At 41.8% G+C, this 26,689-nt stretch overlaps 1 protein-coding gene across 1 annotated transcript in view; it reads left to right on the forward strand.

The window, feature by feature from the left end:
- Positions 1-26,689, forward strand: part of SH3RF1 (SH3 domain containing ring finger 1) — a 151,475-nt gene that overhangs the window by 47,036 nt on the left and 77,750 nt on the right. Inside the window, exons 5-6 of the mRNA XM_081332628.1 lie at positions 13,750-14,046; positions 15,077-15,184. Coding sequence (XP_081188754.1) covers positions 13,750-14,046; positions 15,077-15,184 — 405 coding nt within the window. The remainder of the gene's footprint in view (positions 1-13,749; positions 14,047-15,076; positions 15,185-26,689) is intronic.

Consider the following 26,689-nt stretch of genomic DNA (forward strand, 5'->3'; position numbering starts at 1 on the left):
AATAAAGGCATGGAAAAGCCTTCACAGGAAGAGCCTTTATTGTTCTGCTCTGGAAGAAAATCAGAAGACAGAGAGAAACCTTCACTGAAAGAATTGCTCTGCTTCTGCTCCAGAAGAAACCCCCAATCAAAGAGCAGGAAGAGGTGTGAATGACTTAGAAGGGAAGGAAGAGACGATCCTAATTCTGCCTTCCAGCAAAACAAACCAAAGATCCAGCATGTTGTTGAGGAAGTGCTGAGAAAATTAGAGAGAGCATACCAACTCAGCTCTGCGCAAGCCCAGCAGTCTTGAAAAAGGTGCAAATGAGAGAGTGATTCTCTTGGAGATACAGTGTTAAAGGGAAAACGTAGCTTCTCCCTCCCCTCCCCCATTGTAAGCTGGGTAGGAGCCTCCTTGTCTTGCAAACTTGGAGAGCTGCATGAAGAAAGGAGCATGAGCCTGGTTGGGGTGCCAGGAGGGGGAGAGGAGGAAAGGGAGAAAGAAGAGGAGGAGGAAGAAGAGGTAGCAAGAGGAAGTGCTGAGAAAACTGTTATGTACTGGGCTCATTAGTAATACCATGTGGGTTGCTGGAGCAGCTAATGGCTCTCCAGCAACCCAGACTACAAGTCTCCAGTGCTGCTATTGGCTATCCCTACGCGGCAATGGTTGCTTCAAACCTATTGGCTGCCGCCTAGGGGCAAAACTATATATTGCGGCTAGTTGCAGCCATTTCCCCAGTTCTGACTCTGCACAAAATAAACCATGAGTTTTCCTGTACTCAGTTGTCTCGTCTTCATTCCTGCGCCAAAGAACCTGCTGCACAACACTGTCAACGAAGGTGGGATCCTGCTTCCCTAAAAAGAGCTGAAGTCTACAAGGGAAAGGCAGCGCACGCTGGAGGGAAAAGGCATTCCCCCCCCTCTCTCAAGGTCGGCTAGCAAGCTACGCTAGCAACCTCGTGCTCAGTGGACTCATTCCCTGAGCCTGGGAAACAGGATTCGGAAGAAATGCAAGAACCAGCAAAGACAGAATGCCGAAGGTCGGGAGACTTCGAGAATTCAACATGAAGCACCCAGAGGAGTGACCAACCTATTTGTCACAGATAGAAAATTACCTCCGGGCAAACCAGATCACAGAAGAAGGATTGAAGGCCGCAACGCTACTCTGCCTGTGCGGCCCAGCAACCTTTGATTTGGCTGAGAACCTATTTGCCCTGACACCAATAGAAGCGGTCTCCTGCGCAGACCTCAAAAAGAAGCTAACCAAACATTTCCAGCCCAAGATGTCTGAAATGGCTTGGCAGTTCAAGTTTGACCAGAGAGTGCAGCAACCTGGCGAATCAGCTTCAGAATTCATAGCGGGCCTGAGGCAGGCCGCACGCCTTTGCAAATTTTCAAACTTAGAAGAGCGACTACGAGACCGGCTCGTCTGCGGCCTATGGGACCGAACGCTTCAGCAGAGACTCTTTGCTGGACAAAACTTAACGTTTTCAGAAGCACAAGATGAAGTAATGGCTGACGAAGCCGTCGGGGGCGCAGTTCAAATGGTACAGCCTGCCAAAACGACAACGCAGGAAGAAACGATCCACCATGAGGACACCAAACGCACCGTACAATCTTCTGAGGAAGAAGAGCCTGAAATCAACAGACTCCAAAAGCAAACCAACGCGCAACACCGAAACAGCCAGCAGCGAGAGAACACTAACAAGGCAGTTCTGTTTCTGAGATGTAAAGGGTGCAGCGGCAACCATTTTCACGCCGATTGCAGATTCCGATCAGCCACGTGCAGAGCTTGCAGAAGGACAGGCCACATCGCAGCTGTTTGCAGAGCCTGCCAGAGAGACTGACCACCCAAGCACCAGTCGGAAGAACCGACTAGGAGAGGTACTGGGGCCCAGAGTCCAGTTAGTGTGGGGTTTTTCAGAAGCCTCAGAAGCGTGTGCTGCACCGGGGCCCGACGCCCCCTCAAACCTAAACTCAGACTCTTGGTAGAGCTTCAAGGAGTACCATGTAAGATGGAATTGGACTCTGGCTCTGCAGTCTCCATTATTTCTCAAGACACTTTTAACTTCGTGTGTAGGCGCAGTAACAACTGGGCCAAACTAAGGCCCTCAGACATAATCCTAACTGACTTTCAAAATGCTCAAGTTAGTTAAGGGAGAAGCCACTTTGACGGTAAAATTTAAGGTTTTTTTTGGGCACCTGGATGTCATAGTAGTAGGGGGCCAGAGAACAAGTCTCATTGGACTCGATTGGTTTGATGCCTCAGGTATTCAGATTACTAGTATTAACGACACAAATTGCAGACCTCGCGTCAGTATGTGAAGACTATGCAGATGTTTTTGATTCAACCCTAGGAACATACACAGGCCCTCCTATCTCATTTAAGTTAGATCCCAATGTAGTTCCAATCAGGGTTAAGCCTCGTAGGGTCCCCTTTGCCTTAAAACATAACATTGATTCCGAAATTGATAAGCTTGTAGAACAGGTATTACAGCCTGTTGATGGTGGGGAGTGGGAAACTCCTATAGTCACTCCACTTAAAGCCAACGGGGAAATTTGCATTTGTGCTAACTATAAATGCACTCTAAATAAAGCCCTCAAGCAACACGCTTACCCGGTCCCAGTGGTCAACCACATTTTAGCCTCCTTGCAAGGGGGTACTATTTTTGCTAAACTTGATTTAGCACAGGCCTATCAGCAGTTGCCGGTTGATGAGGCCACAGCTGTGGCTCAGACAATCGTGATTCACAGGGGGACTTTCAAAGTTAAACGCTTACAGTTTGGAGTCAGTGTTGCACCTGGCATTTTTCAGGGGATCATGGAGCGTACACTTAAGGGTATTCAGGGCATCTGCCCTTATTTTGATGATGTTCTTATTGCATGGGAATCCCCAGAAGTGCTAGCTAGTAGGCTCAGGGCTGTTTTGCAGAGGCTTCGCGAAGCAGGCCTCAAATTAAAAAAGAGCAGAACTATTTTGTCAGAAGGCATGAGTTATCTGCCCACAAGGGGTGCATATTATGGGGAAACAGAGTCATAATTCCCACTTCCCTAAGAGACAGGGTTTTACAGTCATTACATGAAGGCCATCCAGGCATTGTCAGGATGAAAGCTTTAGCTAGAAGCTACCTTTGGTGGCCTGGCCTTGATAAGGACATTGAGGCACAAGTCCATGGTTGTTATACATGCCAGCAATTGAGGCCTGAAATGCCACAGGCTCCAGTTCACAGGTGGAAGGAAGCACACACTCTCTGATCTAGGATTCACATAGACTTCGCTGGGCCCTTTCAGGGACAGCTCTTCCTTATAGTTGTGGATAGCCACTCCAAATGGCTGGAAGTAATTCCAGTTCCTAACATGACTACTGCTAGGACCATCCAGGTGTTGAGAAAACTCTTTGCCACACATGGGCTGCCAGATGCCTTAGTTTCAGACAATGGGGCCCAATTCACTGCTGCTGAATTTCAGGCCTTCCTTAGAGCTAATCTCATCAGACATGCAACGTCTGCACCTTTTCATCCGTCTTCTAATGATCAAGGTGAACGCATGGTGAGGACAACGAAGGAATCACTCAAGCGCATTGTAACAGGTGACTGGCATCACAGATTGGCAGATTTTCTACTCTGCCAGCATTCTACGCCCTATACTGCTACAGGCAAAACTCCTGCTGAACTACGTTGGGGGAGGCGTTTGATCACTAAACTGGACAGGTTGCATCCAGATAGAGTGGCAGCAGAAGCCTCTCGACCAAAACCCTCTGGGGGCTGCAAATGGGCAATTGGGTTTGGGCCAGGAACTATGGCCATGGGAATCTGTGGGTTCCTGGTCAAATTACCAAAGTAAGTGAGGACTGCGTCATAAGTCCCTCCCTAGGTCCTCAAACTTGCGGCCAAGCCAGTCCTCACATGGACTCTCAGGACTTTTTCTTCATAACTGAGGAGGAACCAGAGGGAGAAGTGGGAGTCCAGGAATGTAACATGGGTCCCCTGAAGGAGCAAGCCAACTGGACTTCAGCAACCGCTGTGCCTACTCTGCTGATCAGTCTGACTCTTGGGTGAGCCAACCTGGAGAGGCTAGCCAGAGAGCATCTAATCCCCTTGACTCAGGAGCACCAAGGGGCACAGGTCTACCCAGTCTACTGGGTAAGCTGGTAGACCACAAAGTGATTGGAACTCCAAGACATTCCACAAGGGCACACAAGCCTCCTTCTTATCTTGCTGATTACATTGTAAAATAAAGAGCTATAATATTGTTGCATTGCAGCTTGCCACTGTACTACAGAAACTAGTGATATGATGTTAACTGTCTGGCGTACTGTCAATGAAGGCATATTCATTCAGGTGCTATGATGTAACTGTCTTGTGTGCTGTCAACGAAGCCTATTCATTCAGACATTGTTTAATAACATTGTAACGTATATGGGTTGTTTTTTTCCTATTACTATTATTTAAGTTTGTTTTGATAATGAGTCTTGATAATTGCATTAAGAATAACTTGTGTTAATATTGTCTGATCTAAGAGGGGAGGGGTGTTATGTACTGGGCTCATTAGTAATACCACGTGGGTTGCTGGAGCAGCTAACGGCTCTCCAGCAACCCAGACTACAAGTCTCCTGTGCTGCTATTGGCTATCCCTAGGCAGCAATGGTTGCTTCAAATCTATTGGTTGCCGCCTAGGGGCTAGACTATATATTGCGGCTAGTTGCAGCCATTTCCCCAGTTCTGACTCTGCAAGAAATAAACCATGAGTTTTCCTGTACTCAGTTGTCTCGTCTTCATTCCTGCGCCAAAGAACCTGCTACACAACAAAAACCTTAAAAAAAAACGAGACCAAACCAACTCAGCCTAGTACAAAGCCTCTTTGCAAAGAAACCCAAAACATGCAGCTGCCTCAACTTGCAAAGCCTTGTTTTCTAAGCAATGAAAGCTTTTTAAACATGTGTGTGTGCACACCCACACCCACCCATTCACAAAATTAAACCACAAAAAGCAGGCAGGATGTTTCCAAAACACAAGGCATCCTGGAGCATCAAAATAAAAAAAAAAACCTCCAGCACTAGAACCCAGCATTCTTAGACAAGATGCAAACCAGATAAGGATTCCCTTGGAGACCAGTGCTTAAGATAAAAGATAGCTTCTCCCTGCCCCTATTTGCACCTTGAGAAAAAGACACCCGCCCCACACACAAACATACCTTGGGGAGGTGTCTCCCTCTAACAAAGCTTTGGGGGAAAACCCGGTTGCAAGCTGGGCTGGTGCGTGCTTGTCTTGCAAATTTGGGAGAGCTGCATGAAAGGAGCGCAACCCAGCTGGGCTGCCGAGAGGGAGAGAGGAGGAAGCTGTTCTGAACCAGCCCTCTTCCGGCCTTGTAGTAAGGCAAACCCCTATTCTAACAGAAGAGACTGGAGAGCGTCCAAGGCTGAAAAGCGTCTGCCAAGATTTATTAGTCAATTAACAAAACAAGAAACAAAAACACAGGAACTTGAATCCTCAAGCGGAAGGGTTGCTTTCAGCAACCAGCCCCTCCCCAAACACTCCTTTTATTGAGAGCTCAGGGCGTGGTCTCCCTGTGCCTCCTCCCGAGGAGTCCCACAGCCTTTCTTCGTTTGTTCCTGCTCGACTGCCTCCTGCGTCGGGCGTCCTTGAACAGGGCCAGCTGTGGGTCATCATCCTCCGCACTATCGGGCTCACGCAGCTGAGAAGAGGTCCCCGGCTGAGGGCTCTGCAAAGCCTCCAAACCATCATCAGCCGGTTCGTCTCCCTCCTCCCCCTCATCTGAGTCATCCGATACATCGGAGCCGGCTGTCGGACCCACAGGCTGGCCCTGAGTCACAACACTATCCCGCACCGCAGGGCCCTTCCCCCGGGTCTGCCGATCCGGATGCGGTCGGGATGGGAACTGTTCGTGAAAAGCAGTCACCAACGCAGGGGCATGAACGGCGGTCGCGTCTTCCCATGTGAAGTCCTCCGGCCCGTACCCTTTCCACTCGATCAGGTACTGGAAGCGACCTTTCAGCCAGCGGGAATCCCTGATGCTGGCGACCTCGTACTCGGGGGTGCTGTCGCCATCACGAGGTCCTGATGGGGGAGGTTCCGCTTGGCGAAGTGGACAAGCCGGTTGTTCGGGGACCAACAAGGACCGATGGAAGACGGGGTGCACGCGCAGGGAACGTGGCAGAGTTAAACGATAGGCGACCGGGTTGATGACGGCCTCGACTGGGAACGGTCCAAGGTAACAGTGGTCCAGCTTCCTCGCCGGCCGAGTGGATGGTAGGTTCCTGGTGGACAGCCAGACCCGATCCCCCACCGATAATGGAGGCGTATCCCTTCTCGACCGATCGGCGAACCTCTTGTAGTCAGCCTTGGCCTTCTCCAGCTGCCGTCGCACCAACCGATGGATCACCTGTAACTCCGCCATGAATTCGTTCGCTGCCGGCTCCGGTGAGTCCACGGGCGAAAGGGGGAAAAACCTGGGGTGATAACCCACGTTGGCCAAGAACGGTGTCATCTGCGTGGAGGTGTGCTGCGAGTTGTTAAAGGCAAACTCGGCTATGGCCAAATAGTCCACCCAATTGTCCTGCTGCAGGTTAACGTAGCAGCGCAGATACTGCTCTAAGATGCCGATGACCTTCTCGGTACCCCCGTCGGTCTGAGGATGATGCGCGGACGAGAGGCAAACCTTGATGTCCAACGCCCGCATCAACTCCTGCCAGAAGCGGGCTGTAAACTGGGCCCCCCTATCGGAGACGACCCTATCGGGAAGGCCGTGCAGCCGGAACACCTGTTGGATGAACATGCGACTAGTGGCGCGAGCTGACGGTAAGCCGCGACAGGGGATGAAGTGCGCCATCTTGGTCAACATGTCCACCACCACAAACACTGTCGTGAAGCCGGAGGATGGGGGTAGATCCGTCAGAAAGTCCATGGACACAGCCCCCCAGGGTCTCTTGGGCGTTGGCAAAGGCTGCAGTAAACCAGGCGGGGCCCCTGTCGCTGACTTGGCCTGCCTGCATGGGACGCAGGAGGTGACATAAGACTGGACATCGTGTCGGACTCGGGGCCACCAGAAGGTACGGGAGACCAGGTTCAGAGTCTTGAACAGGCCAAAATGCCCCGCAGCCGGGTTATCATGACACTGGCTGAGGACGAGTCCCCTGAGTGGCCCTCCCAGAACATAGAGCCGGTCACGATAATACAGGAGTCCATCCGTGACCGACCAAGGCGAATCTGGCCCCACCTCTTCCTTCCGCTGAGCCACCCACGCCTCCCGCTGCTGCGCCTCCCGGATCCGAGCCCGTATATCCACCGGCTCCCGCACCGCAGCAAAAGACTCGACGGGGATCACTGTCCTGGGTGGAAGCTTGTCTTCCACTCGGGTGTACTCGGGCTTCCTGGACAGAGCATCCGCTCTCTGGTTGTGCCCGCTTGGTATGTACCGCACCCGGAAGTCAAACCTCGCAAAGAAGAGGGACCACCGGATCTGGCGTTGGTTCAAATTCCGAGCGGTCTGCAGGCTTTCCAGATTCTTGTGGTCCGTCCGGACCTCGATTTGATGCCGCGCCCCCTCCAGATGATGCCTCCAAGCCTCGAACGCCGCCTTGATGGCCAGCAGCTCCTTCTCCCAGATGGTATAGTTGCGCTCCGAGGGGTTCAATTTCCGAGAGTGATACGCGCAAGGGAAAAGGGTACCGTTGGGCGTCGCTGCCTGGAGTAACACGGCCCCAATGGCAATGTCGGAGGCGTCCGCCTCCACGACAAACGGCCGTTGCGGGTCAGGATGCTTCAAGATGGGCTCCTTCATGAAGGCGTCCTTCAAAGCTTGGAACGCCTGTTGTTCGGGGGCGTTCCACTGGAACCGAGTCTTCTTCTGCAGGAGCCGGGTAAGGGGGGCTGTCAAGGCAGCAAAGCCAGGGATGAATGTTCGATAGTAGTTGGCAAATCCAAGAAGTCGCTGAACATCCTTCACGCGACGCGGGGGTTGCCAACTCTGCAACGACTCAACTTTACTCGGTTCCATGGCGATGCCCTCAGGAGAAATGCGGTGACCCAAGAAATCGATGGTCACCTGGTAGAACTGGCACTTCTCCAACTTGGCAAACAGCCGATGTTTCCGGAGGCGCTGCAGGACCTGACGGAGATGCTGATGATGCGCTTCACGCGACGGGGAGTAAATCAGGATGTCGTCCAGGTAAATCACGACAAACTGGTCCAACAGATCTCGAAAGATGTCGTTCATTAAATGCTGAAACACAGCGGGGGCGTTGGTCAGGCCAAACGGCATCACCGTGTACTCGAAATGTCCATAGCGAGTACCAAACGCCGTCTTCCACTCATCACCCGGCCGAACCCTGACGAGGTTGTAAGCTCCACGCAGGTCCAGTTTCGTGAAGATCTTAGCCTCCCGGAGTCGGTCCAAGAGCTCGGGGATGAGGGGCAGAGGGTAGCGGTTACGCACCGTGATGGCGTTGAGTTTCCGGTAGTCACAGCAGAGCCGTAACTCGCCCGACTTCTTTTTGACGAAGAGCACGGGCGCAGACACTGGCGAGGACGAGGGCTGGATGAAACCACGAGCCAAATTCTTTGTCAGGAAGTCCCGCAATGCAGCCAACTCGGGCTCCGACATGGAGTACAAACGCCCCACTGGGAGAGGCGCATCAGGGACTAGATCAATGGAACAGTCATAGGGCCTGTGCGGGGGTAATTGGTCCGCCTCTGACTCGCTGAACAAAGTCGGACAGTTCGGGAGGCAAGGAAACCCCTGAGGAACCCTCCACCTGGCCGGCACAGATATGGCGGGTGTGGTCCACGCACTGCAAACTTGGGAAGGTGACCAAGTTCTGAGACCAATAGATCTGTGGATCATGCGCCCGGAGCCACGCCAGTCCCAAGACCACGGGGAAGTGCAGATCCGAAGTGATGTAGAACTGGATGGCCTCCACATGGGAACTGATGGCCATACACACTGGTTGCGTGGCGGCCGTAATAGGCCCGGACAGGAGCACTCGACCATCAATAGTCTCCACTAGCATGGGCGGATCCACCGGACACTGGGGAACAGCCCATTTGGCCACAAAGGCCGAGTCCATAAAGTTAGTGGTAGCCCCAGAGTCAATTAAGGCATGGACCGGAATCCCCTCTGGCTTGCCAGGAAGGATCAGACGTGCCTCCAAAATCAAATGCCGTGGAGGTTCACAGGCACCATCGGAACGGTGTCGCTCGGCGTGGTCGTTGTGAGTCGCCCGATCTATCACACCGTCTAGATCGGGCTCGGGCCGTTTCCCGACAGCAAAGTAGGGGACTTTCTCGGGGCAGGCTTGGTCACTGACGCCCGCTGACGCTTCTTCGGGCAAGAAGCAGCCAAATGTCCAGGGTCCCCACAGTAAAAACACAACCCCCCCGATCGTCGTCTGTCCATTTCCGTCACCGAGAGACGGGACCTGGCGGCACCCAGCTCCATTGGCTCCTCCCTCTGGACTGGGGGCTCACGCACAACAGGGGCGGCAGGGGTCTGTGGGGTGGCACGGCGACTCTTTCGCTGCTGCAGCCGGGCATCGATCCGCAGACAAAGATGGATCAGCCCATTCAGGTCTGAGGGAATGTCCACGCGGGCCAGCTCATCCAACATCTCCTCCGACAAGCCATCCTGGAAGGCATCCACGAGCGCAGCCTCATTCCAGGCGGAATCCTGGCTAAGCAGCCGGAAATCGCTGATATAGGCCTGTAGGGGGCGCTGACCCTGCCTCAAAGCTTTCAGACGTCGGGTGGCAGTCTGCGCCTTAATCGGGTCCTCGTACATGAGGCGCATATGGTCACAAAACCCCCCAAAGTTATCCAACAAAGGGCTAGGCTGTGCCAGCAGAGGCGTGCCCCAACGAGCTGCATCCCCCGACAGAAGGCTCAACACGAATCCCACCTTATCTCGGTCAGTGGGGAAATCAGCTGCTCTCACGCTGATAAAAAGCTGGCATTGTCCCAGGAAGGCAGGAAACAGTTCTGGATTGCCAGCAAATTTATCCGGCATAGCTATCTGACATTTTCTCCTGGGTGGGGGTGCAGCATGTACCTGAGCTTGCAGTTGAGCCACCTGAGCTGCCAGTAAAGTGAGTTGCTGGGTGAGCTGAGCATTCTCGGCAAGAAGCTGCTCCATCGTAGTAGTAAGGGGTGGGAGGCTGAAAGCAAACTGTTCTGAACCAGCCCTCTTCCGGCCTTGTAGTAAGGCAAACCCCTATTCTAACAGAAGAGACTGGAGAGCGTCCAAGGCTGAAAAGCGTCTGCCAAGATTTATTAGTCAATTAACAAAACAAGAAACAAAAACACAGGAACTTGAATCCTCAAGCGGAAGGGTTGCTTTCAGCAACCAGCCCCTCCCCAAACACTCCTTTTATTGAGAGCTCAGGGCGTGGTCTCCCTGTGCCTCCTCCCGAGGAGTCCCACAGCCTTTCTTTGTTTGTTCCTGCTCGACTGCCTCCTGCGTCGGGCGTCCTTGAACAGGGCCAGCTGTGGGTCATCATCCTCCGCACTATCGGGCTCACGCAGCTGAGAAGAGGTCCCCGGCTGAGGGCTCTGCAAAGCCTCCAAACCATCATCAGCCGGTTCGTCTCCCTCCTCCCCCTCATCTGAGTCATCCGATACATCGGAGCCGGCTGTCGGACCCACAGGCTGGCCCTGAGTCACAACAGAAGCTAAGCTGCCGGAGGACCTTTGCACTGGGCAAGACAGCTTCTGTTCCACCCCCGACTACTGTAGACTCACCACATGGCTGGAGGTGGAAGACCTAACTAGCCATGCCCGGAGGGTTGGGAACCCCTGGCTTAAAGGCTATCACCACTTGCAATTGTATGAGCAGGCTTCATTACGATCGTAGGTTGACTACCTCTACTAAAGTTCATATGGTTTAATTATTTATGTATTAAATTTAAACAGCATCTCTCTGAAGATGCCCAGGCTCTATCACTGAACTACCCTAGGCATTATTACTGAATTGCCCTTAGCTTATCAAAAAATCAGATCCCAGTGATATGTGCTCACCTCTTTATCAGGAAATAAATAATGCAATACTGTAAAACTGATTATTAGTAATGTTTGAATATTGACAAATTTGCACAGTAATTTTCAGTAGTCAGAATATTTTAGACTTTTAATCACATGTCATAATAAATACTGAATACTAATGAAGTTGGCTAAATTTCCTAGGAAGCAAACTGCTTAGAATTATCCTACATTCAGTTCCAACGTATATACATATATACAGTAACCTGGCCAGTATTATTCCTGCTTTAATGAATGGTTCATAATAGATGCACTCTTAAGGAAGAAATTTGAGATATTATAAGGGCTAATGCAGTTTATTATCCAATCTTACACTGAGCACTGCATTATAATAATTTCTAAATACAGTTTAGATTGTGATTAAATGTGATTATACAGTACTGGAAAGAAATAAATTTTAATAAAAATTAGGTAGTCATGGTTAATAGGCAAGTTTAATAAAAACAAGCTTGAAAAATAGAAAAAATGTTATGTTGAATACAGTCTTACATTTTAATTTATAAATGCTGCTAGTGCATTTTATTGGTTAAGAAATTTTCACAAGTTATATATTAAGTAATGAGAAAAGATTGTAAACTCATATAAGAAGAAACTAGTTTGGGTGAGAATGAATGTAAGACTTTTATCAGCTAAAGATGTGAAAGACAAATAGTTTCATACTGATAGTTAAAAACTAATCTTAATAATTTAGGATACTAATTTTTAACATGACTTCTTTGAGGGAGAATAGTGCAGGTATCCCAGTTGCCTGGCCTGATGCTTTAAATCAACAGTCTTGGTATGTTATATGATAAGGAAGATATTGCAGTTTTGGCATAAATCTGTCCCAGCTTCTTTATCTGCTAGTTTTCAGGTTTTTACAGTGATAAATTGACTTTTGGAAAAAAATTGTGAAGGGATTTTATTATGCTTAAGGTTGATGTTAGTAATATTGATATTAGTAGTGATACTTTGTAATTATATATATATATATATATATATATATATATATATATATATATATATATATATATATATATATATATATATATATATATATATATATATATATATATATATATATATATATATATATATATATATATATGTATGTATGTAATGTATGAGTATGTATGTGTATGTATATATATATATACATATATATATGTGTATGTATATATATATACGTATATATATATGTATGTATGTGTATATATATATATATATATATATCTATGTGCAAGCAGCTTTGTAGGTGCTTTATACTGGGAAATTAGTTATATAAAAGCAAATGTTTCATGCTTTAGGTACAGGTGATTGCTTACATGAAAAAAGCATGGTGAGGGAGGGGGGAAAGGAGTTATGGTGGAGCTGTGTATGAGTCATCATCTTGGAATTATTTTTCTGTACCTTTTGGTTCCTAGTACCAAGACCAGATCTCTTTGTTCTGGAAAGGTATAAAAGGTGGAAGACATATTTCCTGGTTGTTGCCTTCATCTCTCTACCAGCCACGAAGAAAGATGTGGCCACCCAACTCTATTTTGATCAAAATAAAAGTTGTTTGCTTGATGAAACCTTGGCTCAGGAGTTTCTTTTGGCTCTTTTAAATTCCTGAGTAATGCTGGGGCAATTGTGAGGCTAAGTGTAAAACTTTACAATTGTTTAAAGGGATTTCAATATCATATCTTTCTGTAGTCTTCCTCTAAGTTTATAACTGGCATTAAAGGGGTTGAAGTTCACAGATAACCCGCAACCTTTGCCTTTATCTATGTGGTCTGTATATATATTTATGTATGATTTTTTTCCCCGGAAGTTAATTTATCTCTTTAAAATTCTATTTAATAAGTAAATTTCTGATAATTTAAACAGATTTAATTGCAGATAAAATTGTCTTTTTGTGTATTTTCTACGTTTTTTTGCATCTATCTATACCCCAAGTGATTAGAGGTATATATTTGTATTTTGTATTTGTATTTGTATTTGTATTTATTAAATTTGTATACCGCCCTTCTCCCGAGGGACTCAGGGCAGTGAACAGGGCACATATAAATAGAGGATACAAAAATTAAAAAAAGAATTAAATAATCGCCCAGATAAAACAGTAACAATATAAAAACCCAATTAAAAACCCTAACTTCCCCCATCAGTCCAGGCCAGCTTGTTCAAATAAATGGGTCTTCAGACCGCGTCGGAAGGAGCGAAGGTCCGGTGCCATCTGGAGCTCAACCGGCAGCTGGTTCCATAAAGCCGGAGCACCCACAGAGAAGGCCCTCCCCCTGGGGGCCACCAGCCGACATTCTCTGACCGGGGGCACCCTGAGGAGGCCCTCTCTGTGGGAACGCACAGGGCGGAGGGAAGTTGACGCTGGCAGCAGACACCATACCAGCTTGAATCCTGTTTTCTATTATTTTATCAAGAAATCAAGCAATATGTGCCTGTACTTTGTGATATAATTAAACATAAAGATTACTTTAACTATGATCCCAAAGAGGTATGATTGCAGTAATTCACTTCACAGATTTTTCCCCCAATATTATTAAGCAATGAATGGAGAAGAGAATAAAGATTCTATTTCTTCTCTTCTCACATTTATATATATAGAGCAGCCAAATGTAATGAATTCAAAACATTCAGGATTGATACAAAAATACAACTTAATGCACAGTATATAATTACAATGGAACTAACACAATTTTTCTTTTAATCAAATGATAAGGTTAATGTTTATGGTTATTTTCTTGCAGTTTAACTCAACAGCAAAACAACTTATTGAACTAGACAAATCATCTACAGTAGATTCTGGAGAAGGCACCTCTGGTATATCCCATTGCAATTCAGTTCAAAAGTATACTGATTTGAAGAAGAACACCAAAAAACGCCATTCTTTTACTTCCCTTACCATGTCCAATAAGGCTTCACAGTCTTCTCAGAATCGTCACTCAATGGAAATAAGCCCTCCTGTTCTCATCAGCTCCAGTAATCCAACTGCTGCAGCACGGATAACTGAGCTTTCAGGTCTTTCTTGCAGTGCACCTTCTCAGGTAATTATAAGTGGAAATCAAGGTGTATCATGGCTTTTTAAATTGCAGTTTAAAATATTGTCAAAATAAATGGGGTATAATTATTGAAATAAATATTTTTATATTTGTATTAAAGGAATCAGATCTTATTTATTAAAGGATAATCTTGAATTATTAAGTATTGTTATCTGAAGACAGCTGTTCTTGCTTTTTACATGAGGTTTTTTTCCTCACTTTAAGTAGGTTATCTTTTAAATGTTTTCTTTTAAATGTTTTCTAGCTAAAGTTTAAAATAATTTTATTCCTAAACTACATAACATTTAAATAATGTTAGTTACTTTAAAAATTGTGGTTAAAATCTTCCAGATATAAACAGATTGGAATGATTGTTCGCCCTTCACAAATTGAGAATTAGAGGAGAATTTAGATACAGATAGTCCTTGACTTATGACTGTAATGAAGCCTGCCCATCATAGTCATAAGTGATGACAGTCATTAAGGGGATGATCAACCCAGTTTTACAAACTTTGTTGAAGCTTGCTAAAAATGCTATTTGAAAGTGCTAACTCCAGTTAACATTGCACAGAGTTTATTTATTCTGTATAGGGTTGCATAAAATAAGAAATCATTTTGAAAAAAATGATAAAAGTACATTTATTCATTTAATTTATATGCCACCCATCTCACTATCAAGTGTTCTGGGCAGCTTACAATATGATAAAATACAATATAAAACAATTACAGTATTAAAAATTAAGCATTAAAATTAAAACATTAAAAATAACCAAAAAGATAAAAGGACCATTGTTATTATTTATTAATAATATTAATAAATCTCATAAAGAAACCTCAAATATATTAACCATAGCATTCATTTGTATTACACATTTGTACTTAAAAGTGAAACGTATATAAATTTAAGACTAGAAATAATTTATATTAAATGTAAAGCTAATATTTTGTTGTAAAAGTATTTCACTTTTTCACTTATGGAACGATTGGATTTTCTGGATGAGACATTAATTATGTTTAATGTATCTGCTGTTAATAGGTTCACTTTAGTACCACAGGACTAATTGTAACCCCACCACCCAGCAGTCCAGTAACAGGACATTCATTTACCTTTCCACCTGAAGTCACTTACCAAGCTGCTTTTGCTGTAAGTGTAAGTATCATTTCACAGATGTTAGAATAGCTTTTATGGAATTTTATCTCACTTGGCACTTTCTGTTTGAATTCTGGAAGGTACAATTCCAATTTATTATTATTACAGCCAAAGGCCAACACATAAATTAAACATTCAAATAAAACAAAACTAAACAGAACCAACACAAGAGGACATAGCAATATATTACAATTAATGATGTAATCAATGGGTGACCAAGGTCTTCCTAGTTTTACAGACAGTATAACAAAAACTAGCTACTTTTAGAAAAACTGAATCATACCAACCTGACAATAAAAATAACTTCAATATAGTCTAATGCTGGATTAAAACACATAATAAAATTAATTATAAAAGATTATTAAAAAGATCTAAAATGTTTGTTTATGTTTCTGGCGAATCCCCAATGCTGCTGCGCAGAATCTAGCCACCTGTGCCGTGATCACTGCCTGCTCATCCTTAAGCAGCCACTGGAGATAAATACTTTCTTGAACGACCAGGATACCTATCAATTATGGGGAGGTTATGGTTTTTCCGAATAGCTCTATAGAAGTAACATCAAAGGAGTATGTGTCCAATGGTCTCCACCTCTCCTGAGCCACAGGAGCAGAGTCTTTCTGCCAATGGTGTCTTTTTATACTTGCCGTACAGGATGGCCAATGGAAACGCATGGCACCGTGTAAGCGACAAGGCTTTCTGGTGGTTTACTGACTCCAACTGACTAAGATACCTGGCAGGTGTAACTACATATCTATTAGAGTCTGGAGCTAGAAACTGCAGAACCATACCTAAGTCTGCTTGCCTCTCGATGTCCTCTACCCTTTGACGCAAGGTTTGTTTTGCTTGGTCGTAGTCCAGTTTGAGAATTGAGGCTGGCAAGAAGCCTAGTTTGGCAAAGTTGAACTCGACTGCCTTGATCCATGAAGAGGAGAATTTATCTTGAAGAATTAATGGAGCAAGGCTTTGCGGAAAGCAATTAAGCCTTAGCCAGATGTTTAAGAAAGCTATACAGATTCTTGCTTCAACTTTTATCAATCCTGTCTCCAGGCACAGAAGTGCGTTTGGGACACAGTGTGGCATCTGGAGAATTGTTCTGATAAATTTGGATTGAACTCTTTCCAGTGGTATAAAACACAAAGCTGAGGGTCGGAGCAAGGTCCCATAGAGAAGCTGTACTAGCAACTTGGCAGAAAGAGGTTAATTGCAGCTGGAACATAGTGTCATCCCTTTGTGCAAAAAAAATTAAGAATGGCATTTGCTGATCGTTGGCCAGAGGCAGCTGCGTATTCTCCATGGGCTTTTTGTGGTATGGAAGACCACGCGTAGGTACTTAAAGGTGGTTACCTGCTCTATTTTGTGGCTATTTAAATACCATGAGTACCATTTTGGCCTTTTTGCAAAAAACATAGTTTTTGTTTTCTCAAAATTTGTCCAGTTTATTATATTTGCAATACTGGACAAGGGCTCGCAAGGCTCTTTTAAGGCCAACTGGAGTCCTGGAGAGAATCTCAGTGTCATTTGCATAGAGCAGCACAGCAATGCTTTGGTCACCTATTTTTGGGGGGTGGTAATTTGGATTATTGAACCATTTTACCATATCATTTATGTAAAAATTGAAGAGCAAGGGAACCAAAATGCACCCGTTTAACCCCCTTTTGAGTTTCAACTGACCTCAAGAGAGACCCTTGCATATTACACCTAACCTTGAGGTATGTTTTGGTATGTAAGGCACGTAACAAATGGAGGAGTCTGTGATCAATTGAGGCAGCTTCCAGCTGTTCCCATAGCTTAATCCTTGTAACTGTCAAAAGCTGCCTTATGATCTATAAAAGCAGCATATAATGATACAGGTCTATCTGTTGCATATTTTTCTATCAAATGATGGAAGAACTAAGCACTGATCTATGGTGTCTCTTCTCTCTCTAAACCTGGCCTGTTCTTTGGTAATCAGGTTCTCAAGATCCAGCCACTCCTTTAATTTATCTTGAAGGTGTTTGGCATAGAGTTTGCTGATTATATTTAGCAGACTTATTGGTCTGTAATTGGCAGGGTTGTCTCTTTTTCCCTTTTTATAAATTGGGACCACAATTGCCAAGCCCCAATCTTCTGGGACATGGCCAGTGGAGTCAATATAGGTGAATAGCGCTGCCAGGACGGGTATCCATCACTCCATATTATTCTTTAGTAATTTGGCCGAAATGAAGTCAGCTCCTGGAGCCTTCCCAATCCTGAGTTGGCCAACGAGGGATTTAATTTCGGACTCTGAAACTGGAGGCCACTCAGGTAAATCCTTCATTATAGACCTTGTACTCTCGCTGGAGGGGTTTTCATACATTCTACGAAAATGAAGTTCCCAGGTTATAGGAGATATATGACAGACTAATGGGGTATAGATTCTTTCAGAGTGGCAAGCTATTAGACACCAAAATAAGGAGGAGTTCTTTTGCTTTGCTGCCACAATGAGCTGTTCCCAGGAAAACCTTGTGTCTTTTTTTTATTAAAAAGTTTTATAAAAGTTACAATACAAACCCACCCCCAAACCACCCCCTCCCCCTCCCCCACTTCCCAGAACTGAATACAGGGTTACAAAAATAACAATCAAAATCTAAATAACATTAACCAACTATATACTGTATGTAACCAAGTTCCTAACGCACTTTAACTCCCCTTTAACATAAACACAAACAAGATAAAAGTAAACATAATAATAATAAGAACATAAAAACAAGATAATATCCATATTATTAAACAATACTAATAATAAAAATAATAAAATATAATAAAAACTAATAAAAATACCATAAAAACGTACTAATATTAATATCATTCTATAATTCATTCATAAGCTAGATGAAACTTTTTAGTCCCATATTTGTTCTGAATATAATCTATCCATCTTCTCCAGATCGAAATGTATCTTTCTTGTGAATGATCCTTCAAATAAGCAGAAATCTTAGCCATTTCTGCCAAATTTGACACCTTAAGTGTCCAATCTTCTATAGTAGACAAACTACCGTATCTTTCTTCCAATATTGACCTATCAAGAGCCTTGCTGCTGTTATCAAATTCAACATCAAATTTGTTTCTTTAGTATCACAATCTATAACAATACCCAATAAAAACAATTGTGGAGAAAATTTTATCTTTCTCTTAAAAATCTTTTGAATATTCCACCAAATTTTAATCCAAAAAGCTTTAACATTTCTACAAGTCCACCATACATGATAATAGGTAGCATCCAAACTACCACATCTCCAACATTTGGGCTGTAAATTAGGATACATGCAGGACAATTTTTTGGGACCCAAATGCCATCTATAAAATATTTTATAAAAGTTTTCTCTTAAATTTTGAGCCTGGGTAAATTTCACATTTCTAACCCAAATTACCTCCCAATGAAATTGGTTCTTGAATATTTTGAGCCCACTTTATCATACAATCTTTAACTAATTCTGTTTCAGAATCCAATTCTATTAAAGCATTATATATTCTCTTTATATGCGCTCGGTTTTGATCTTTAATTTGTTTTACCAAATTTTCATCAGTTAATGTAATACCAATTTTCTGATCTATCTTCCACCTCGTTTGCAATTGAGTATATTGAAACCAAGACTGTATGAAATTTTCTTTTTAACTCACCTAATGATTTTAATTGCCAACCATTCCCTATCCATCTAAGTAATTCCTTATATGAAATCATATCCAAGCTCACACCCACCCTCTATCGCATGCCCGGGAATCCCCCAAATTGGTATTTTATAATTTAAATTATAATAATATTTTATCCATACGTGCAATAAGGCGCTTCTTAAAATGTGTGATTTAAATGCCTTATCCACTTTTTTTTTCATAAACTAAATATGCATGCCACCCATATAATAAGTCCCATCCCTCAAGGTAAAGTAATCTTTCATTTGTTAAATTAAGCCAGTCACTAACCGCTGATAAAACAACCGCATCATAATATAATTTCAAATTAGGCACTTTAAGTCCTCCTCTTTCCCATACATCTTGTAAGATCTTAAATTTAACTCTCGGTCTTTTCCCTGCCCAAATAAATTTATTAATACCCTTCTGCCACTCATCCAAATTGGCATCCTTTTTCAATATAGGTATCATTTGAAAGAAAAAAAGAAACTTTGGTAGAACATTCATTTTAACAGCTGCAATTCTCCCCAACAGAGATAATTGTAATTTTTTCCAACTATCTAACTCCTTTTGTACTTTTTGCCATAATATCTCATAGTTGTTCTTATATAATTTCACATTTGAAGCTGAAATACTGTATATACTCCCAAATATTTAACCTTTTTCACTATTTCAAAACCCATTAGTTTTACTAACTTTTCTTTTTCATTCATAGTCATATTTTTAGATAATTATTTATCTTAAAACCAGAAACTTTCCCATATTGAGTTATAATTTCCATTAAAGCTGTAACCGATTGAGTCGGTTGAGATAGTGTAACAACCAAGTCATCCGCAAATGCTCTTAAACTATAATCATTCTGCTTTATTTTTATTCCCCTTATTTTAGTTGATACACGAATTTTAATCAATAAAATCTCCAATGTTAAAACAAACAACAATGGTGAAAGGGGGCATCCCTGTCTTGTACCTTTTTGAATTTTAAATGCATCTGTTAATCCCCCATTAATTATAATTTGTGCCGATTGTTGTTGATATATAGCCTTAATAGATTGCAAAAATTTATCCCCAAAATTCATCTTATCAACAACTTTCAATAAAAATTGCCAATTCAATTGATCAAACACTTTTTCAGCATCTAAAAATATCAGTGCCACAGGGACTTGGTTGTTCTTATCCAAATACTCTATTAAATTTACAATTTGTGTTACATTATATTTCATATGTCTTCCAGTTATAAATCCAGACTGATCACTATGAGTCATTTGTTTCAAAACCTGCATTAATCTATTTGCCAATATTTTTGCAAAGATCTTATAATCTATATTTAAAAGCGATATAGGTCTATAATTCTTTGGTTGGGTGGGATCTTGCTCCTCCTTTGGAATCAGCGATATAAAAGCCCTTCTCCAGGACGGAGGCACCACCCCTCCAGCCTGGATATTGTTAAATAATTCCTTTAATGGTTCTACCATCTCTGCAAATAATAATTTATAATAAGTTGCTGATAACCCATCTGTACCAGGAGCCTTACCCAATTTTAACTGTTTAATTGCTGAAATGATTTTCTCTGAAGTAATTAATTGATTCATCTCCTCCTGTTGCTCATTTGAGAGCGTAGGAATATGAGCTTCCTGTAAATACTTATCTATATCTAAAGCTTGTATATTCTCACTAGCATATAAATTTGCATAAAAATCTAAAAAACCCTTTTTAATCAAATTTTGTTGATAAACCTCTTTACCCTTATATTCTATTTTCTCTATAGTACATAATTTCTGTTTTTTCCTTAATTGATAAGCTAACCACCTACCAGGTTTATTTGCATTATAAAAAGTATTATGTTTCACATGCCGCAAGTTAGTTGCAACCTGATCCGCCATTAACATATTAAATTGCTCTTTCAGCAAATTTATTGAATCCCTTACTCTCTTATCTAATGGGTTCAAAATAAGGGCTTTCTCTTTCAACTTAATTTCTTCTTCCAACTCTTTATGTTTTTGCATCTGCTTACGCCTATGTCTATTATGCATATAAATCAAAACCCCTCTCATATAAGCTTTACTAGCATCCCAAACCATTTCAATCGAAGTACCTTTATGCATATTCAAAGCAAAAAATTCTTTCAAATGTTCCCTACATTTCTCCGAAAACTCATCATATCTAAATACATTTTCATTCAATCTCCAAGATCTTCTAATCCCATCTTCATTAAACAATTCCATCCATACCGGACTATGATCCGATAGTGTTCTGGAAAAAATCTTGACCTTTTTAACCCTAGAAAAAAGATCATTAGTAATTAAAAAAAATCAATTCTGGAAAACGATTGATGCTTGTCTGAAAAGAAAGTAAAGTCTCTGTCCTCCAAATTTCACACCCGCCAAATATCTCTTAATTCCAAATCATCTTTCAAATCAAAAATGGCTTTAGGCAATTTGGAATGATTAGGGGTATTTTTAAAAGTTCCCTTCTTATCCTTACATGAGTCCAAAACACCATTCCAATCACCCATCATAATAACAGATTTATAATCCAATTGAGTTATTTTGTCGTGTAAAAGCTTATAAAACTTTCTTTGCTGTTGATTAGATGCATATAATCCAATAATAAGAACTTTCTTGCCTTTTAACAGTAGCTCAATAATAACATATCTTCCTTGTATATCAGTCTCAATTAATCTAACTGGTAAGTCTTTTCTTGAGTAGATAACCACTCTTTTTATCTGGAGCAGATGCAATAAAATGTAATCCCAGTTGGGAATTAATCAAATACCTTTGATCTTTCGCACAAATATGAATTTCTTGTAAGCAAACAATATCATTTTTATGTTGCTTCAGGTAATGAAATACTTTCTTTTTTGTGGTGAATTCAGGCCATTAACATTCCAAGTCAGGAACTTTGTCGCCATTCTTTGCGACCTGAAGCCTATAGAACAATGCCTGAAGATCCTCAGTTGGTCTCTTCGGTCTTACTCCTCCCACCGCCTCAATAGTAACAGGACCTTGTATTGTAGAACCAGAATCTATCTTCTGTTTCAATTGCTCCTTTTCTTTACGTTTATATGCAGCCCATGTCATTCTCTGTTCCTTTGGATCATCCTTTAACACCAAAAACTGTTCAGTAGACAGCCTGCTATGCCTCTCCAGAAACGAATGACATTGCACCTTCAGTTTGCTGTTTATCTTCCAACTTTTCTTCTTTTCTCTTAAGTCGTGGAGATGGTGGTGAACCTGCTTTCAGGACATGAATATAAAAATCTTTTGCCTTTGAAATCGTGTTAAGTCGATATCGTGTCCCTACATAATTCACCACCATTCCGATAGGTATCTCCCATCTGAACTGAATCTGTCAATTTTTAAGCTCCTCAGACAGGAAACCAAAATCTTTTCTCTTTCTCAAAATTTTTGGATGTATTTCTTTTAAAATTATAATATCCTGACCTGCAATTTGAAATCTCTGTTGATAAAAGGCCTGGATAATTGCATTTCGGAATGACCTCTTAGAAAAATAAATCACCACATCTCTAGGTAAATTTTTCTGCCTTGCAATCCAAGAGCTAACCCTAAATATTTTATCCACCTCTCTTGATAATTCCTCAGGATCACATCCCAAAACAGGAGCTATATCTTTTGCTACCTCCTCCTTCAAGTCTTCACGTGGGTTCTCTTTCAATCCTCTTATTCTCAAGGCAAATTCCATGTCTCTGTATTGTGAGATAGTCACCTCATCTTCCGTTCTATCAATTTTATTTTCAACTGTAGCAATTCTAATTTTGCATTGTTTTCCACAACCTCATCCACACAATCATCTAAACGTTCAATGTGTGTGATCAGCCCTTGGAGTGAGAGCAATATGTCTTCTCTCATCTCTCTATTTTTACTCTCAAAAAGATCAGCCATCTCCTCCTTTATTTGTTGAGTTGTTTGCTGAGCTTGAAGCTTCAAAGCATCCTGCAAATCCTTAAGTGTAAATGCAGGTGGTGGGGGAGAAGGTGGAGGAGATTTGGGCTTCGATGTGGATTGCACTGCAGGCTGTGTTACAGGAGAGGAAATTGAACTTTTAGAAACAACAGGAATTCCCTGCCATCTTGAAGCCATTTCCTCACTTGTTAAAATTCACTTTCCCTTATCACTTTCACTTTCCCTCTGCACTTTAAGATAAAGTCCCAGAAAAATCTTTAAAAACTTTAAAAACTCTCAAATAGACAAAAATCCAATATGTTACTCAAACTTTGTTACAAAATATATCTCTTTCTTCACACTTTGTTCTTTCAAAAAACAAAAGAAAAACATTCCAGCGCCATCTTTTCCCTTTCAAAATCAAATTAGGGTATGGAGAAAATTAATACTCCCCGAGTTAAAGTTCCAAATACTTGCAAATTTAACTCCTCCTGATCAGCTCTGTCTGCTTTCAAATCAATCACAGATCGCTATAATCAGCGTCTAGCTTCGCCCCATCAACCCGGAGCAAAGGTGTCCTGGATTTGGAGAAAGCCTCGGGCTCCAAGGGAGCTCTCACCCTCCGACCCCCAGATATTTCTGGGGGTCTAGGGGAGCTCTACCTCTACCTTAGGAAAGCTCACCTCCCCTTCTTCTCCCGAGGGGGAGGTTTACAAGCCGCGGGATAGCTGATTTTTACTGTGTCCACGGTTCTGACGAAACCTCAGAACAGGCAGCTGAAGAAAGCCACCATCGGCGCGGTGTTGCCACTGGAAGTCTAGAAAAACTTGTGTCTTGTCTCTTCTTGAATGCAATCAGTTGCTTGAATTGTTTTTTGAGTGTAAGTAACTGTTTAAGGCAGGGATGCGGTGGCTCAGTGGGTTAGGATGCTGAGCTTGTCGATCAGAAGATCAGCAGCTTGGCAGGTCAAATCCTGAGTGCCACGTAACAGAGTGAGCACCTGTTACTCGTCCCAGTAACCTAGCAGTTCGAAAGCACGTAAAAATGCAAGTAGAAAAATAGGGACCACTATGGTGGGAAGGTAACAGCATTCCATGCACCTTTGGCATCTAGTCAAGCAGGCCACATGACCACAGACGTCCTTGGACAAGTGCTGGCTCTTCGGCTTTGAAACAGAGATGAGCACTGGCCCCTAGAGTTGGAAACGACTAGCATGCATGTGCGGGGGAACCTTTACCTTTTTTAACTGTTTAAGAATTGTTTTATTTCCATATCCAATCTCGCTTTTGTACTTGTATGCCAAGTTAAGGGCTTTCTTGGCTTCTATGCAATCCTTATCAAACCATGGTTTGGAGGCAGTACAGGACCTCTTAACTGAGAAATTTCGGTCATGTGCTAATAATGGTTGTAGCTCATAAACTAAACTTTTTTTAATTGAAAAGTTTTAAAATACATTTTTAAAACATATACCCCATCCACCCCACCCCTCTCCCCATCCCTCCCATCCCAACACCCCCCCCAACTTCCCAGAGCCGAATACAGGGTATTACATCATACAATCTTACTCTAAAATAATCTAATTACTATAATTACACTTTGAACCCTATCGCACTTTAACTCTCCTTAACCATAGAAAAGAAAAATAATATAGCCTCTAATTACAATAACTAATAACTATTCAAATGCTAAATGATACTTTGTAGTCCCATATTTGCTCTGAATAAAATCAATCCATCTTTTCCATTCTACTATATATCTCTGTTGCGAATGATCTTTCACATATGCCGAGATTTTAGCCATTTCTGCCAAGTTCGAAACTTTCAAAGTCCATTCTTCAATAGTAGGTAGGTCCTCCTTCTTCCAGTATTGCGCTACCAAAAGTCTTGCAGCTGTTATTAAATTCAACATCAATTTGGTTTCTATAGCAGTACAATCAATACCCAACAAAAACAATTGTGGTAAAAATCTTATCTTTTTCTTAAAAATCTTCTGCATATTCCACCAAATTTTAATCCAAAAAGCTTTAACTTGTTTACAAGTCCATCATACATGATAATACGTTGCATCATCACAACCACATCTCCAACATTTTGGCTGACAATTTGGATACATACATGCTAATTTTTTGGGATCTAAATGCCATCTATAAAACATTTTGTAAAAATTCTCCCTTAAATTTTGTGCCTGTGTGAATTTGACATTCCTAACCCATATTTTCTCCCAAGTATCCATTATTATTGGTTCTTGAAAGTTCTGGGCCCATTTTATCATATAATCCTTAACCAATTCTGCTTCTGAATCAATTTCTATCAATGCATTATATATCCTTATATGCGCTCGACTTTGATCTCTAATTTGCTTTACCAAATTCCCATCTGATATTGAAATACCAATTTTCTGATCATCTTTCCATCTAGCCTGTAACTGCCCATACTCTAACCAGGTTTGTACTATTTTTTCTTCTTTTAAAATATTAAAAGACTTCAGTTGCCATTCATTCTTTTCCAATCTAAGAATTTCTTTATATGTTATCACATCATGTTTAAATCCCACATTTATATTTTCTATTGCATGTTTAGGTATTGCCGAAATAGGAATTTTATAATTCAACTTGTATCGATATTTTTTCCAAACTCTCAACAAGGCAGACCTTAATATATGTGTTTTAAAAACTTTATCCACTTTTTTTTATCATACAATAAATAAGCATGCCACCCATATAACAAATCACACCCTTCAATATTCAATAGACTCCTTTGTGTTAAACCAATGACTAATTGACGATAATGCTGCCGCCTCATAATATAATTTAAGATTGGGCACTTTGAGACCACCTCTTTCACGTACATCTTGTATTATCTTAAATTTAACTCTCGGTCTCTTCCCTGCCCAGATAAATTTATTAATACCTCTCTGCCATTCCTCTAAATTTGAATCTTTTTTAAGTATAGGTATCATTTGAAATAAAAATAAAAATTTTGGTAAAACATTCATTTTCACTGCTGCAATTCTTCCCTATAAAGACAATTGTAATTTTTTTCCAACTATCAAGCTCTTTTTGTATTTTTGACCATAAAAAATCATAATTATTCTTGTATAATTTAGTATTTGAAGCTGAAAGATATACCCCCAAATATTTAACCTTTTTAACTATTTCAAATTCCGTTAATTTTTCTAAAGCAACCTTTTGTTCTACAGTCATATTTTTAGACAATATCTTAGTTTTTTGTCTATTTACCTTAAATCCAGAAACTTGTCCATATTGTAAAATTATTTCCATTAAATCCAAAACTGATTGAGTTGGTTGACTTAACGTAATAACCAAGTCATCTGCAAATGCCCTCAGCCTATAATCTTGATCTTTAATTTTAATTCCCTGTATTTTCTTTGAATCACGTATTTTAATCAATAATATTTCCAATGTTAAAACAAACAACAATGGTGATAATGGACATTCCTGTCTTGTACCCTTTTCAATTTTACAAGCTTCTGATAAGCTACCATTAATTATTATTTGAGCTGTTTGTTTGTGATATATAGCCCTAATAGGTTGTAGAAACCTATCCCCAAACTGCATCTTCTCTAACACCTTAAATAAAAATTGTCAATTCAATTGATCAAAAGCTTTTTCAGCGTTCAAAAAAATCAGTACTGCAGGGACTTGGTTATTTCTTTCTAAATATTCTAATACATTTACAATGAGTCTCACGTTATTTTTCATTTGCCTACCACTTATAAATCCTGTTTGATCAGTATAAATCGTTTGTTGCATAACCTTCATCAATCTATCTGCTAAAATTTTTGCAAATATCTTATAATCAGTATTTAGCAACGATATAGGTCTATAATTTTTGGTTTGTGCAGGATCTTGATCTTCCTTTGGAATCAACGTTATAAATGCTGTTTTCCATGATGGGGGTACCTCCCCTCCAGATTGAATCATTCTAAAC

The sequence above is a fragment of the Vipera berus genome (genome assembly GCF_964194415.1).
Source record: "Vipera berus genome assembly, chromosome: 7".
Classification (NCBI taxonomy): domain Eukaryota; kingdom Metazoa; phylum Chordata; class Lepidosauria; order Squamata; family Viperidae; genus Vipera; species Vipera berus.